Raw genomic sequence first — 14,527 nt, forward strand, 5'->3', positions numbered from 1 at the left:
CCCTTGCTTATTCAAAAGCAGACTTCTTCACCTAAAATCTGACTTAAAATCCCAGGACTGGGTGTGTTATTAGACGGTCCACCCCACGTCTCTACACAGAGGTGTGCACACCAAGAAAAGGAGTCCCCCCGCCCCCAGCTGGCAGAAGACGGGTTAGCGCTCCCCGCCAAGGAGCCGAGGACTTTCGCATCCACTTGGGCGCTTCCTGAAATAGATCAGATGGGATTAGGGGGCTCCCGGGGCGTCCACCATGTGATCTGTGCTGATCTCAGCTCGCACGTCAGCCCCGTCGTCCCCTAAGTCCCGGTCACCTGCCCTCCGAGGGGGCAGCAGCCCTGGCCCAGTCTGCTTTAATCAGTGCCGATGCTACACGACAGAGACTCCGACTGCAGTTGGGATTCACCCACGTAGGAGAAACGAGGGGGACCGTGGCTGAGTGGGCAGTGCCCCAAATCTGGGAACTGAGGGGGCCCCAGGTGCCAGGAAGGACAGTGTGTCTCACACCCCTAGACAAGGGATGAGAGGCTGAACACTGGACTCGTGTGTGGGGGGGGAGGGGGGGTGTTAACTCTACCACTGCAGTGCAAAACCAGCCACCAATAATACATAAATGGGGACGTGGATCTGTTCCAATAAAACTTTATTTGCAAATACAGAACAGGGGCTGCTTCTGGCCCGTGGGCTCTAGTTTGCCAACACCTGTGTGTGGTCTGTTCAGGCCAAGACCAAATGGCCAGACACCTTACCCGTCATGGCGTGAGGGATGCTGACGACCGTGACCTTCTGGTTCTGCACCCTGACCCCTGTGTCCGGGTCCTGCATGTCCTTCACAAGGGCCTCGATCTGCAAGACAGAACCGCCCGGGTCAGCTGAGTGGCACCGAGGGAGCAAAATATGCCAAGAGGAACATGGGGCGCTTACAACCAGGAGCCCACTGCTGTCTCAGGCCACTGGGCCAGCCGAGAGGCTCACAGTAGAGGGGAGCGAGGAGACACCCCGGGAGGGGGGTGGAGGGGGTGCTTCTCTTGGACACGGGTGGGGATCGAGGGGCCTCGGGCCACAGGAGGCACCACTTCTGCACTCACGCCCGCCCGTGAGCCTGGGACACACCTGCTCCTTCCAGGGCTGCCTGCTATTCAGACGTGAGAGCCCGGGGCCCCGTTTCCCATGTTAGCTCCCAGAAGAAAGTCCACGTTTATCCCAAAACTTGTATGAGATGAAATAGCAGCATTTCATGGAGTCCAGGCACCCATACATTGGAGAATAGAAACCCAAGGTATGAGTTAGAAACCTGAGTTTCTCCAGCAGAAAGTCAGGGGGTTTGATTCCTTCTCTTTGCATTAAAAAAAAAAAAAATCTAGTTACAAAGGGTTTGAAAATAACCTTCCGAGGAGGAATAATGAGAGTTATTTTAAAAACACAATGAGGGGAGTCAGATTTCTCCCTGGCAGGTGTCACACTTCTCAGAAAGGGGGGCTGGTGGGAGGGGGAGCACCAAAGGGACCTCGAGAATATTCGGGGTTTGGGTCCACCGTCCTCAGATGTTCCCCAGGGAAGTCCCCCCGGGGTCTCTCCAGGGAGGAAACCACAGGACTCTGGCTGGTGGTCTCATCTCCGAGAGACTCTCTTATGGTGCCCACTCCTCAAATTCATAGGTTGAGGTCCTGGCCCCCAGGACCTCAAAATGTGACTGGATCAGGAGACAGGGTCTTTGCAAAGGTGACCAAGTTAAAAGGAGGTCATTAGGGTGGGCCTGGCTGGTGTCCACTGAAGAGACGAGGTAAGGACTCAGACACACACAGAGGGGCTTCCCTGTGGCTCAGGTGGTAACGAATCTGCCTGCAATGCAGGAGATGCTCAAGAAACACAGGTTCAATCCCTGGGTCAGGAAGATCCCCTGGAGAAGGATCTTCTCAGAAGGAGAACGGCAACCCACTCCTGTATTCTTGCCTGGGAAACCCCAGGGGCAGAGGAGCCTGGTGGGCTACAGTCCACGGGGTTGCATAGAGTCGGACGTGACCGAGCGACTCACACACACACACACACACACACACACACACACACACACACCGGCCGGGGGGAGGGGGCGCCACGTGAGGACTCCAGCAGGGCATGGCCCCGCGGCCCGGCAGAGCCGCCCGGAGACCACTGAGCACACCTCGGCCGGGGCGTGCACTCCGGACCCCGCCTCTGCCGTCGTGGCCCAGCACAGCCGTGCAGACACGGGTTCCAGCTCTGCCTCCAGCAGGAAGGCCCCATGCCCATCACCGATGGGGCCATCTGAGCCACGCCCCGGGTCCTCAGCAGGTGAGAGGCACCACCTTTCAGCTCCAACTGCTGCCAACTCCTCTCTGCTCCTCCCTATGCCTGGGAGCCCAGAGGCCGGGGGGGACGGCCGCCCGCACCCCAGACATCAGCCCCCTTCAAGCCCCCCAGACTCAGCCCCCCCCCACGATCCTGGGGAGCAAGAAGTTGGAGGGGGATCCAGGCCTCGCCTGACCCCAGGTGACCCCGAGCTGGAGGCAGGATGGGGGCGTTGGAGGCCACGTGCTGGGTGTGACGGCAGGCGTGACAGGGAACTCCAGTGTCACCAGGAGCGGGAACGGCGGCCCACCTCCCACGCCCACGCCGCTCCTGCAGGAGGGAGCTGTCATTCACGGGGCAAGATCATGGGCTGGAATTTTCCTCCGAGCCCAAGAAGGTTCCCTGGGGGACGATAATCATCAGCCCTTTTCTGCACGGACAGTGGACAGCAGGCAAGTCAGCGGCACCGCGGAGTTGTCTGCCAAAAGGGGACGAAGGAGCCCACCTGCCAGGGGCCAGCAGACACTGGGTCACGTCGCCTACGGCTCTCCGACCCCTGGGGGCACCACTCCCGGACAGGCCCCTCCCCAAAACCTGCTCTGCCCACCGGACAGACACCTGGGAGGCACCCCAGAGCCCCGCCAGCTGCTGCGGGCTCTGCGTTTGATTCTGCCGAGTCTCCCACTCGCCCAGTGGACCCGGCCTCTGGGAAACGTGTCACCTCCCCCGACCCCCAGGCTTGGCTGCCCGGTCTCTGCCTGTGCCTGGCAGGTCCCCAGCCTCCAGGGCGCCCTCCAGCGCTGCTGCTGCTGCTGCTGACATGCAGGGCCAGAGGTCCTGTGCACCTGGGGGTCTGGCAGCACCTGCCTCCCCCCAGAGATGCCAGGAGCAGCCCCTTCCCCACAACGTCCCCAGATGTCACTCAATGTCCTGTGGCCTTTTCTTTGCACCCAACATTCAAATCACCTGGGAAGCTGCTTTTTTTTTTTTTTTTTTTTCCAGAAACACCGATGTTTGGGCTCCACAGACTTAACAACTTAATTACCTCCTAAGTAAATCAGAAACTCTAAGGCTGGTGATCTGATGGCCATAGTTTTGAAAGTGCCACCAGAGTAGAGAGGCCCTCCTCCCCTCTAACCAGAATTGTTTTTCTAACATGGGAACCAACGGGTTTTATTCCTCCCCAACTTTAAACTGTCGAGCAGCTCCTCACTGAACACAGAAAGCATCAAACCCCCAACCTCCGCAAGATGTGTGCGGACCCTGAGCTGTCCTTCACCACCAGCCCTTCCGTCATCAACTTCTCGCCGCCCAAGCTAGTTCCCCACTCCCTGAGGGCTCCCCCACGTCCCCGCCCGATTCCCATGTCTAAGCCCTGGGTTTCCCTAAATGCCGTTCTTCAGCGTGTGTGTGCTCAGTGGTGCTCAACTCTTGGACCCCATGGACTGCAACCCGCCAGGCTCTTCTGTCCAAGGGCTTTCCCAGGCAGGCACACTGGAGTGGGTAGTCATGTCCTTCTCCAAGGGATCTTCCTGACCCAGGGATGGAACCCTGGTTTCCTTCATGCATAGGGGGATTCTTGACCACTGCACCACCTGGGGATCCAGATAGCACCACCGACTCAACGGACTTGAGTTTGAGCAAACTCCAGGAGACGGTGAAGGACAGAGGAGCCTGGTGTCCTGCAGACCACGAGGTCGCAAGAAGTCAGACACGACTGAGCCACTGACTAAACAACAACTCTCTAACGTACGCTCTTCCCCAGGGAGACGACGCTGCACCTGTGCTGTATACCCTCACACCTCTACACCTGGCAGACGCACAAGCTTACTGAACTAAGTGGACCAAGGGTGACCAGTGTCCCAGCGTAGCCCAAACTGCCCAGCTTTTAACACTGCAAGACAGATCAGGGCAGTTTTGACAATAATAGCTTGCTGAGCTCCAAGGGTTCAGGGCAGCTCTTACCGTCACAAAGGATTCAGCTAATTCTCCTCAGGATAAGCCTAAGACAGAGGACACTTCACTGCAGATGGGAGCGGGTGTGGGCGAGTGACCCAGGACAGAAGCCTCTGCCAACCTCCTCCAATACCAGTTATCTCAAGAGCCCAGAACAAAATGAGCCACTTCATCCCCAAATACATCACCCCACAAGATGCGCTCCACCTGGCACCCAGGGCCTGGCCACCTGGTCTGAGAAAGCCCTTGCAACAGGAGGGTCCTGACTTCTGCGGCCGGCCCAGAGAGCCAAGGGCCACAAATACACGCACTTGAACGAGCAACCTAGGGATGCTGGAAGCAGGGTGTCTCTCTAGCTTACAAATCACACCATTTCTGTGTGTACACATTAACCACACACACAAACACACACACACTTTAAATACTGCCGCTTTGAATCAGAAAACTGTAAACATGTTCATTTACTCTCTGGGCGCCTTCCAACCACGTCTGGAGACTGTCTCAGAAATGACCCAGCCGCGCCTCCTCTCCCGAGTAACAGGTTGTTTTCAGCCTCCAGCCGATCACCGCCCCGCTGCAGACTCTCCACTATAAACAGGTTACAAGGAAACCTAACCAATACAGACTAAGACACACTGACAGACAGACAGGCACACACACACACGGCAAACCGTCACTCAATAACATCAAGGGGCGCTAACCGACCACCGGGCCGCCCCCAGCCCAGCCCACGTCCCCACCGGCACTTCCCCGAGGTGGTCCCCGCGCTCCTCCCGGGTCCGGCGGATGGCACCGCGCTCACCTTCGGCAGAAACGCCATCCTCGGCCTGTACTGCTGGCCTTGGTGTCGGATGGTCATCCTGGCCCCTGGGACTCAGAACCGGGACGCACGGGATGGAAGGGGAAGCCCCCGGAGAGCGCGCCCGCGGCCCTGAGCCCGAGAGGAGCGAGGCTGCCCGCCGCGCCCTCGACCCGCGCCCCCGGGAGCCCGAATCCGCGCCGGCCAATCAGCGCGCCGCGCCCGCCCGGGCGAGCGCTGCGCTGGCGGCCACCTGGCGCCAGGGGGCGGTGTCGGGCCGGCGGGCCGGGGGCGCCGCAGGTGAGGTGCGCCCGGGGCGCCAGGATGCTCTGTGGTCCGGGGCGAGCCCTTAGGCAGGATGGGACTTCGCTGGGAGGTAAGACAAGGGGCGGGTGGCGGGGTGGGGGGCGGGGGACGGAGGGCGGCGAGGGAGGAAGGGGGAGAAGGGGGGCGTAAGAGGTACGAAGTATTAGGTGTAAAACAAGGATGTATGCACAGCACGGGGAATATAGCCAATATTTTATAGTAACTACCATTGAAGTGTAACCTTTAAAATTGTGTCACTATACTGCACACCTGTAACTTATATAATATTGTTCAGCAACTACACTTCAATTTTTAAAATTTTTTTTAATTTTAAAAAAGGGAAAAATTACTTTATGGAAAAAGGCATTTTCACGACTTCAAATAGGCTTTGGTTTTTAGACAGCGCTGGGTTTCAGGGAAGGGTGAACCTCCTGGCTAGCCCCTGCTCTGCCCCTCCCCAGATGGGTGACTCTTTTTTCCAGCAGCCTTACTGAGTGAGAAGTGACATACTGAACTGCAGGAATTTAAAGTGAGCAACCTGATGGGCTTCAGTGTATGTATCCACCCAGGAAACTATACCCACATTCAAGACAGGGAGCACGTTACCCCTCAAAATTTCCTTGTGGCCTTTGTCCCTCTCACTGACACCCCCCACCCACCCTCACCCCGCTTTTCTGACACTTCGATTAGTGGGAGAGGTGGATTTGATCAAGTTACCTAATCTCTCTGAGTCTCTGTTTTCTCAGGAGTAATAAGAAAGAGTCGGGCTCAATGAACTCAGAATTACTCTCCAGTCTTGAAGTCTCGAGACTCTAACATGTGAAGGAAAATACACAGCTCAATCAGCCTGAAGGCTGACAGGGTGGGATTAAGCGCTCCCTACAAATCGAGGCCCTGCTGCCCTTAGACCAGCCAGCCCAAGGTTCCACGTGGCTGAAGAGTGGATGCCATCATGGACATGCCCCAACCATTCCTGACACTTGGGATGGGGGGTGGGGCAAGAGGGAGCCCCACTTCTGACGCTCAGATGCCACCCCTGCCTGTGGGGTCGCTCAGGCTCCACAGGCCTGGGCCCCAGCCGCCACCTCTGTCCTCGGAGAAGAGCCCAGAGGGCCATGGAAAGCAAGGGTCTTCCTTAGAGCTTTCCAGAGCAAGGGATTTTCCAAGTTTCTGCGCCTTCTGCTCTCTCTTGGATTCCCCAGGAATGGCAGTGTCTGGAAGCATACAGGAAGACGGCTGATACGGGAGATGCCCGCAGGTAAAAACATGATCCCTGCAAGACTTGTCTTCTAACATCCAGAACTGCCATGTCACCCATATGCTGGGTTTGAGGATCAGCTCCACCCACGCTCTTTGCTCCCATATATGTATCTAATACTGCCTTCTGTCTCACTCTCTCTGCTCTTTCTGGGTAGGTGGACGGATGGATGGATAGATGGATGGATGGATGGATGGATGGAAAGATAGACTAGTTAGATAGAACATTGATGGCACAGATGGATAGGTGGATGAATGAATAGATAGATAATTTCTGGTTGTATCAACAGAACCTTGGAAAAGCCACTTCTTTTTCAGAAAAGCCACTGTCCCTTTTCCTCTTTATGTTTGGAACACATAAACCCTCCTGGGTTCAAAATTCAAGTCACTTCACAGGTTACCAAGTTTGGTGCTTTGTAAAAAGTACAAATATTTAGTGGAGGAAAGAGTGGCCGCTAATGAGTATCGAGTTTCCTCTCGGGGCTGATGAAAATGTCCTGGAACGAGACAGTAGTTAATAGTTGCACCACCTTGTGAATAGACAAAATGACTGAACTGTGTGCTTTAAAAGGGTGAATTTTATAGATTGTGAGTTATATCTCAATTTTTTAAAGTGCAAGGTCAGACAAACAGTTTTCCCCAGGTCCAACCTTGCTCTTATAAGGCCCCCTCCCTTCCTTAAAAATCTTCAGTGGCTCCATCAGCTCCCTGAAAACGCTCATCCTCCCCCAGTCTGGCCTGATCTGAATTGTCAGCTGTAGTTTCACTGTCCCTTGACATGGAGTCTGTCCCTCTCACCAGCCCTGAAATTTACTTTTTCTCCAGCACGTGGTGGGTTTTCTCCCCTCCAAATCTTCTTCCCTGTCTCATGTTCTGCTCACATCTCCCTCCTCCCTCAGCACGGAGTAGGTGCCACCCACGTGGCACTTTTTCCATGCAGATATGGGGGAGACACTGCTGCACACCTTCACCCCCTCCTATTCTATGAGTCTCGCCAAGGACACGGTCAGCCTGCAGCTTGTGAGCGGCGGGTTCTGGGCTTTGGTTCTGGCAGGAGGCAGATCTGATTGTGGCATCGCTGATTCCCGTGGTATCAATACCCCTATTGTTGTGCCATCAGTGACCACAGGGCCACTGGATGGGAGATGAAGGTCCTTTTGCATTTGCTGGATTCATTTTGCAGCACCGAAGCTTGCTAAGAACTAGCAAAATCTGAATTAGGGCACCATTGCATAAACATTTGGTGAAAAACTTTCTAGCAACTAGAATATTCCATAAACTACATAGGTTATTTCATGGACCAGGGAACCGGGAGTCACGGGAATATTCACAGCTTAAGTGGCCATGGTACTGGATGTTGTGAATGAGATCTACACTCAGCGCTTTCGTCTGGTCTAAGAATTACTGAGTCTCAGACCATGTGGCTCCACGTGAGTCTTGTTCAGCAGAGAAACAGATGGTGATATCACTCACCCAGCATCACCACTGGAGGCTGGGCAATCATCCGTGAGAAAGGGTTTTCTGGGGACTTCCCTGGTGGCTCAGTGGTAAAAAAGAAAAAAAAAAAAAAAATCCGCCTGCCAATGCAGGAAACACGGGTTTGATCCCTGATCCAGGAAGAGCCCACATGCTGTGGAGCAACTGAGCCCATGCTCCACAATTATTGATTGAGCCCGCGCTCCTCAAGAGAAGTCACAGCAGCGAGAAGCCTGCACCCTGCAACCGGAAAGCATCCCCGGTTCTCTGCAACTAGAGACAAGCCTGCACAGCAACGAAGACCCAGCACAGCCAAAAACAAATACAAATAAATAAAACTAATTTTTTTTAAAGGGGGTTTTCTGGCTGCCTGGATCCATCTCGTCCGTGCCTAAGGAGGCTTGGTCTCCACTCTGCATCATGGGTGTGAACTTTTGCACCTGATTATTGGGCTCACAGGGCAATATCTGATATCTTGAGGGTAGATTTGATTTCTTCGAAGGCAGTGGTCATTTCCCCTGCCAGTCCCCAAGAGAAGAAATGGGTTCTAAGGCAGAAAAAAAGCAGTAGTTGGTCAGAAAGCCAGGCTTGGGTACCAGTAGATTGCTGACCACCAGCACCTGCCCTCCATACGAGAGCAAGTCCAGAGCAGGAAGAAATGGAGTCTGCAGTCTCCAGGGATCGCACCGTTTTCGGTAAGAAAGTGGCTCCAGTTTCATGAGGTTTTCACCATTTCCCCGCTGTTTCTCCTCTAGGATTCACTACACTTTCATTCATTGGTCCAGTGCTCTCCGCTCTGTGTCAGGGAGTATTCAGTTTTGTTCGACAGAATTGATGGAGTACCATTTCTGGGGTGGGAACCGTGTCAAGCGCATGGTATAAAGGTGAATTAAGACATGGTCCTGGCTTCCCAGGGGGCTCAGTGGTAAAGAACCTGCCTGCCACGTAGGAGACGAGGGTTCGATCCCTAGGTCAGGAAGATCTCCTGGAGAAGGAAATGGCAACCCACTCCAGGATTCTTGCCTGGAAAAAAAATCCAACGGACAGAGGAGCCTGGTGGGCTACCGGCCATGGGGTCGGGAAGAGATGGGTACGACTGAGCATGCACGGAAGACATGGTTCTGTCTTGAGGGTGTCTCCAGTAGGTAAAAAAAGACGTAAAATAAACTTCTGGGGCAATGCAGTGGATGATGTGGGATCATGTGGGAGGCAAAAACGAAAAGGAAAAAACAGAAAGCTGAAGAGAGAGCGCTGAGATGAAATCATCATGGTCTGTACTAACAGGCCTTAGCACACCTGCCCTATCCCCCAAGTGTGTGGTATGGTCTCAGAGTAGACGCCTGTTATTAATGCCCCAAGTGTGGTAAAGCAATTATACTCCAATAAAACAAAATACCCCCAGTGAACAAATGGGTAAACAGAGTGGAAAATGGGGGGTAAACTAGGAGGTTGGGAGTAACATACACACACCACTACATATAAAATGGATAACCAGCAAGGACCTGCTGTACCGCACAGGGGGCTCTGCTCAGTGTTCTGTGGCAGCCTGGTCAGGAGGGGAGTCTGGGGGAGAATGGACGCATGTACGTGTATGGCTGAGTCCCTATGCTGCCTGAAACTATCACAACAGTGTTAAGTGGCTATACTCCAATTCAAAATAAAAAGGAAAACAACAAAATAGATGACCAAAGGCCTACTGTATAGCACAGGGAACTCTGTAACACTGCAACGGCCTACATGGGGAAGGAATCTGGGAAAGAGTGGATATATGCAGGTGTTTAGCTGATTCACTTTGATGTACACCTGAGATGAACGCAACATTGCACATCAACTGTACTACAATTTAAAACAAGGTTTTTCTTTAAAAAAACGAGTCAAGAGGACAAATAATGAGCTGAAGTTCTTAGTGCCCTATGAGGTAGCACCCAGGACTGGGACCTGGGCAGCCCCGCCTCTGACCTCACCCCTCGCCCCCCTGACGTCCTGGGGCGCTCCCACCCGGCACGCCTGGGTCCTGTGCCCACCCCAGACGACTGAGAGCTAGCTGGTTTCCACAGAAAATCATCGCTTTAAAACTGCAACACACAAAACTGGGTGTTGGGCGAGCAAACCCAACAGACGTTCGTGGGAGGACCACCTCAGAAACGCAGGTTTTCCTCTCCCCTCCACTTCTCTGATCGTCTGCCCAGGATGACTCCTCCACAGATGTTGGATGTTTGTGTTGGATGCTGTGAAGTTTTTTAAACCTAGACGATTCTACTTTTCCTAGCTTCTGTAATTGAATAGTTTCTGTTCTCTTCTTGGACCAGAAAATCCAAGAGGGTGCTAACAGGAGCCTCTGAACCCAGGCGAACCCGTGGGCCCGCGGGGAAGAGAAGGAAGGTGTGTCTGTGGGCCCCGCAGACCCAGGGCGCCGGACGGCCGAACCCGCAGGGACACAGGAGCCGCGGGTCCAGCGGCCAGGCCGGGCTCCAGGCCCAAAACTTACTTCAAGGCTGAGACCGCTTAAAAAAAAACAAGTCAAGTGTGAGCGAACGGGCGCCAGACTTCACGTCGATAGAGCCCCTCCGGCCGCGCTGTGAGACACGGGGCCCTGGCGCGTTCCCGCGGCTCCACATTTAACATCGTCATGCGGGCAATTCCCGACTCTCGCCAGCAGCGCCGCCAGGCGCGCACAGGTGCCAAGGGGCAGGGAAGGGCCCAAGGCAGAGCCCCGCGCCGCGCTCGCTGCCGCCGCCCGCCGGGCCCGGACCACAGAGACGCGGGCACCGCCCCACCCTAGAGAGGAAGGGCGGGCTCCGCCGCGGGCTCCCGGCGGCGGCCACTTCCGGCCCGGCCACTTCCGGCCCGGCCCCTCCCTGCGCCCGCCGGAGCTCGGGGGGGCGCGCTAGTGAGGGTGGGTGTGCCCCTCAGCTCCCGCGGCCCTTCCCGAGGGCCCGCCGACCCCCAGCGCTGTGGACTTGTCTCCTCGTTTCAACCCCTCGAGGCGACTGGTTTGTGGACAAGAAGGGTGAAAACCCGACCTAAAAGGACGCGAGCTAGGGCTCGTCGTGCTGTGTCGGACCGGCCGCGCGTGTAAAACGCATCGAGTAACAGACATACGCGTGCAGGTGTCGGGGGAAGGCCCTGCCGGCGCCCCGGAAGGGCCCCCCGCTCGGCGCGGGCCGGCGCTCAGAACCGAGCCCCCGCCCGGAAGGGGGCCTGGCGGGGAGACCCGTTCGGAACCCGGCTTCTTCCTCCTCCGGGTAGCGGCTGGCCGCTGGCACCGCTGACCGCCCGGGCTGAGTGCCCTCAGCTGTGAGGAGCGTGGGCGTGGCCATCCTGGCCTCCTGTGTGTGGTCTCCTCCTGCAGTCTATCGTCCTGTCCTCCTGTGAGACCCTGCCCTACTCTGACCCTGTCCTGTGTGGGACCCTGCCCTGTATGTGACCCTGATCTACTGTGAGACCCTGTCCTACTCTGACCCTGTCCTGTGTGTGACCCTGCCCTATATGTGACCCTGACTTCCTGTGTGACCCTGCTCTTCTCTGACCCTGTCCTGTATGTGACCCTGCCCTGTGTGTGACCCTGTCCTGTGTGTGACCCTGCCCTGTGTGTGACCCTGACCTCCTGTGTGACCCTGCCCTCCTCTGACCCTGTCCTGTATGTGACCCTGACCTACTGTGAGACCCTGACCTACTGTGTGACCCTGTCCTCCTGTGAGATCCTGTCCTGTGTGGGACCCTGACCTACTGGAGACCCTGCCCTACTGTGTGACCCTGTCCTCCTGTGTCATCCTGGCCTCCTGTATGTGACCCTGTCCGCCTGTGAGACCCTGCCCTCCTCTGACCCTGTCCTGTGTGTGACCCTGTCCTACTGTGAGACCCTGTCCTCCTGTGAGACCCTGTCCTCTTGTGAGACCCTGTCCTCCTATGAGACCCTGCCCTACTCTGACCCTGTCCTGTATGTGACCCTGTCCTGTGTGTGTGACCCTGACCTACTGGGAGACCCTGTTCTCCTGTGAGACCCTGACCTACTCTGACCCTGTCCTGTATGTGACCCTGTCCTGTGTGTGTGACCCTAACCTGTGAGACCCTGCCCTGTGTGTGACCCTGACCTCCTGTGTGACCCTGTCCTACTGTGTGACCCTGTCCTCCTGTGAGACCCATCCTACTGTGTGTGACCCTGACCTACTGGAGACCCTGCCCTGTGTGTGACCCTGTCCTACTGTGTCATCCTGGCCTCCTGTATGGGACCCTGTCCTTCTGTGAGACCCTGCCCTCCTTTGACCCTGTCCTGTGTGTGACCCTGACCTACTGTGTGACCCTGACCCACTGTGTGACCCTGTCCTGTGTGTGACCCTGTCCTACTGTGAGACCCTGCCCTACTCTGACCCTGCCCTGTGTGTGACCCTGCCCTATATGTGACCCTGACTTCCTGTGTGACCCTGCTCTTCTCTGACCCTGTCCTGTATGTGACCCTGCCCTGTGTGTGACCCTGTCCTGTGTGTGACCCTGCCCTGTGTGTGACCCTGACCTCCTGTGTGACCCTGCCCTCCTCTGACCCTGTCCTGTATGTGACCCTGACCTACTGTGAGACCCTGCCCTACTCTGACCCTGCCCTGTGTGTGACCCTGACCTCCTGTGTGACCCTGACCTATTGTGTGACCCTGTCCTCCTGTGAGATCCTGTCCTGTGTGGGACCCTGACCTACCGGAGACCCTGCCCTACTGTGTGACCCTGTCCTCCTGTGTCATCCTGGCCTCCTGTATGTGACCCTGTCCGCCTGTGAGACCCTGCCCTCCTCTGACCCTGTCCTGTGTGTGACCCTGACCTACTGTGAGACCCTGTCCTCCTGTGAGACCCTGTCCTCCTGTGAGACCCTGCCCTACTCTGACCCTGTCCTGTATGTGACCCTGTCCTGTGTGTGTGACCCTGACCTACTGGGAGACCCTGTCCTCCTGTGAGACCCTGTCCTCCTGTGAGACCCTGTCCTGTATGTGACCCTGTCCTGTGTGTGTGACCCTGTCCTGTGTGTGTGACCCTAACCTACTGTGAGATCCTGCCCTACTCTGACCCTGCCCTGTGTGTGACCCTGTCCTACTGTGTCATCCTGGCCTCCTGTATGGGACCCTGTCCTTCTGTGAGACCCTGCCCTCCTTTGACCCTGTCCTGTGTGTGACCCTGACCTACTGTGTGACCCTGTCCTGTGTGTGACCCTGTCCTACTGTGAGACCCTGCCCTACTCTGACCCTGCCCTGTGTGTGACCCTGTCCTACTGTGTCATCCTGGCCTCCTGTATGGGACCCTGCCCTACTGTGAGACCCTGTCCTGTATGTGACCCTCTCCTGTATGTGACCCTGCCCTACTGTGAGACCCTGTCCTCCTGTGAGACCCTGTCCTACTCTGACCCTGCCCTGTGTGACCCTGGCCTCCTGTATGGGACCCTGTCGTGCTGCGTGTGACTCCTCTGGCATGCAGTCTTCAGTGAACCAGATTCACTTTCTCTGACACCGTCAGGCTGCATTGGGGAATATTTCACATAAACAAGCTTTCGCACTGTGTGTTCCTGAGGGGACAATAAAAGACAGACAAGTAAGTTTGGGATCTGAGCTCCAGTCCCTTGCCACAGTTACTGATAGAATACTAAACTGTTCTGAGAAGCTCTGCAGTAATGGAGCTCAGCTGACTTTGTTTAGCTGGGTGGTTTTCAAGCATTTGACCTCAGAGACTTTTGGGTAACACCCTGTTAATAGCCACCTTTCTCCCCACCACCAACCGCGGGTTTTTTCCCAGAACACACTTGGGGGACACTGACATAAGTCCTTCACCTGAGTACAGGCCTGTGCAAGAGTCACTCGCACTCTCAAACGACATTTTGGAACTCCTGTTGTGAAAATCATCTGACTGGATTTCCGTAGGATGGTTTCAGTTTTACAGACGATTGAGAAATCAGTCCATAAATAATGAAGTACTACAAGCCATTAACATTTGGAAAAGGAAGTGGACCCTCCTCGCCCTTCCTCCTACATACATCATGAATAGATACCGTCTCAATATCACTGAGCCAGTGTTATCAATGTATTATTTATAAAATATAGAAACAATTAGGTGGAAAAAATACAACTTGTTCCAAGTGGAAATTCAACAATTCAGGGCTTCTTAATGACAAACCTAGGAAATGTGTTCAAGGACCTACTTTAGTAAAACATGATTAACATTTCCTCCGATAAATAGAAGGTTGCTAAGAAACACTCAAGAACTGTTGTATGTGTGCATGAAGTAACTTTCACTGGAAACTTGCCCTAACATTATAGAATAAAATTGGGTACAAGGAACCTCTTCAGCTTTATTCACAATGATGTAGTTACTGAAGTAACAACAGAATCAATTAATGAGGCAGTTTTGGCCCAAACCTCTATCAAGGGGAGCTTTGAAGTGACTTACTATTAA

The 14,527-nt window shown here is 55.1% G+C and overlaps 1 protein-coding gene and 1 long non-coding RNA gene across 6 annotated transcripts in view; one reads left to right on the forward strand and one right to left on the reverse strand.

Annotated features, from left to right (window-relative positions):
* RGS9 (regulator of G protein signaling 9) overlaps positions 1-14,527 on the reverse strand; it is a 63,715-nt gene that overhangs the window by 47,445 nt on the left and 1,743 nt on the right. For 2 of the 5 annotated variants that reach the window (XM_006061892.4, XM_044938483.2), the window contains exons 1-2: positions 5,063-5,263; positions 747-843 (exon numbers count right to left, since the gene is read on the reverse strand). In XM_006061892.4, coding sequence (XP_006061954.4) covers positions 747-843; positions 5,063-5,119 — 154 coding nt within the window. In that variant the 5' untranslated portion in view covers positions 5,120-5,263. Of the gene's footprint in view, positions 1-746; positions 844-4,269; positions 4,418-5,062; positions 5,264-14,527 lie in introns of those variants that run through there. The other 3 variants (XM_044938485.2, XM_045164730.1, XM_044938484.2) reach the window with 3 other exon arrangements.
* Positions 5,861-8,444, forward strand: LOC123332488. Its single transcript, XR_006549252.2, has 2 exons — positions 5,861-6,623; positions 8,239-8,444. It is a non-coding gene; the product is annotated as an uncharacterized LOC123332488 (long non-coding RNA).

Source organism: Bubalus bubalis, chromosome 3 (genome assembly GCF_019923935.1).
Source record: "Bubalus bubalis isolate 160015118507 breed Murrah chromosome 3, NDDB_SH_1, whole genome shotgun sequence".
Lineage (NCBI taxonomy): Eukaryota > Metazoa > Chordata > Mammalia > Artiodactyla > Bovidae > Bubalus > Bubalus bubalis.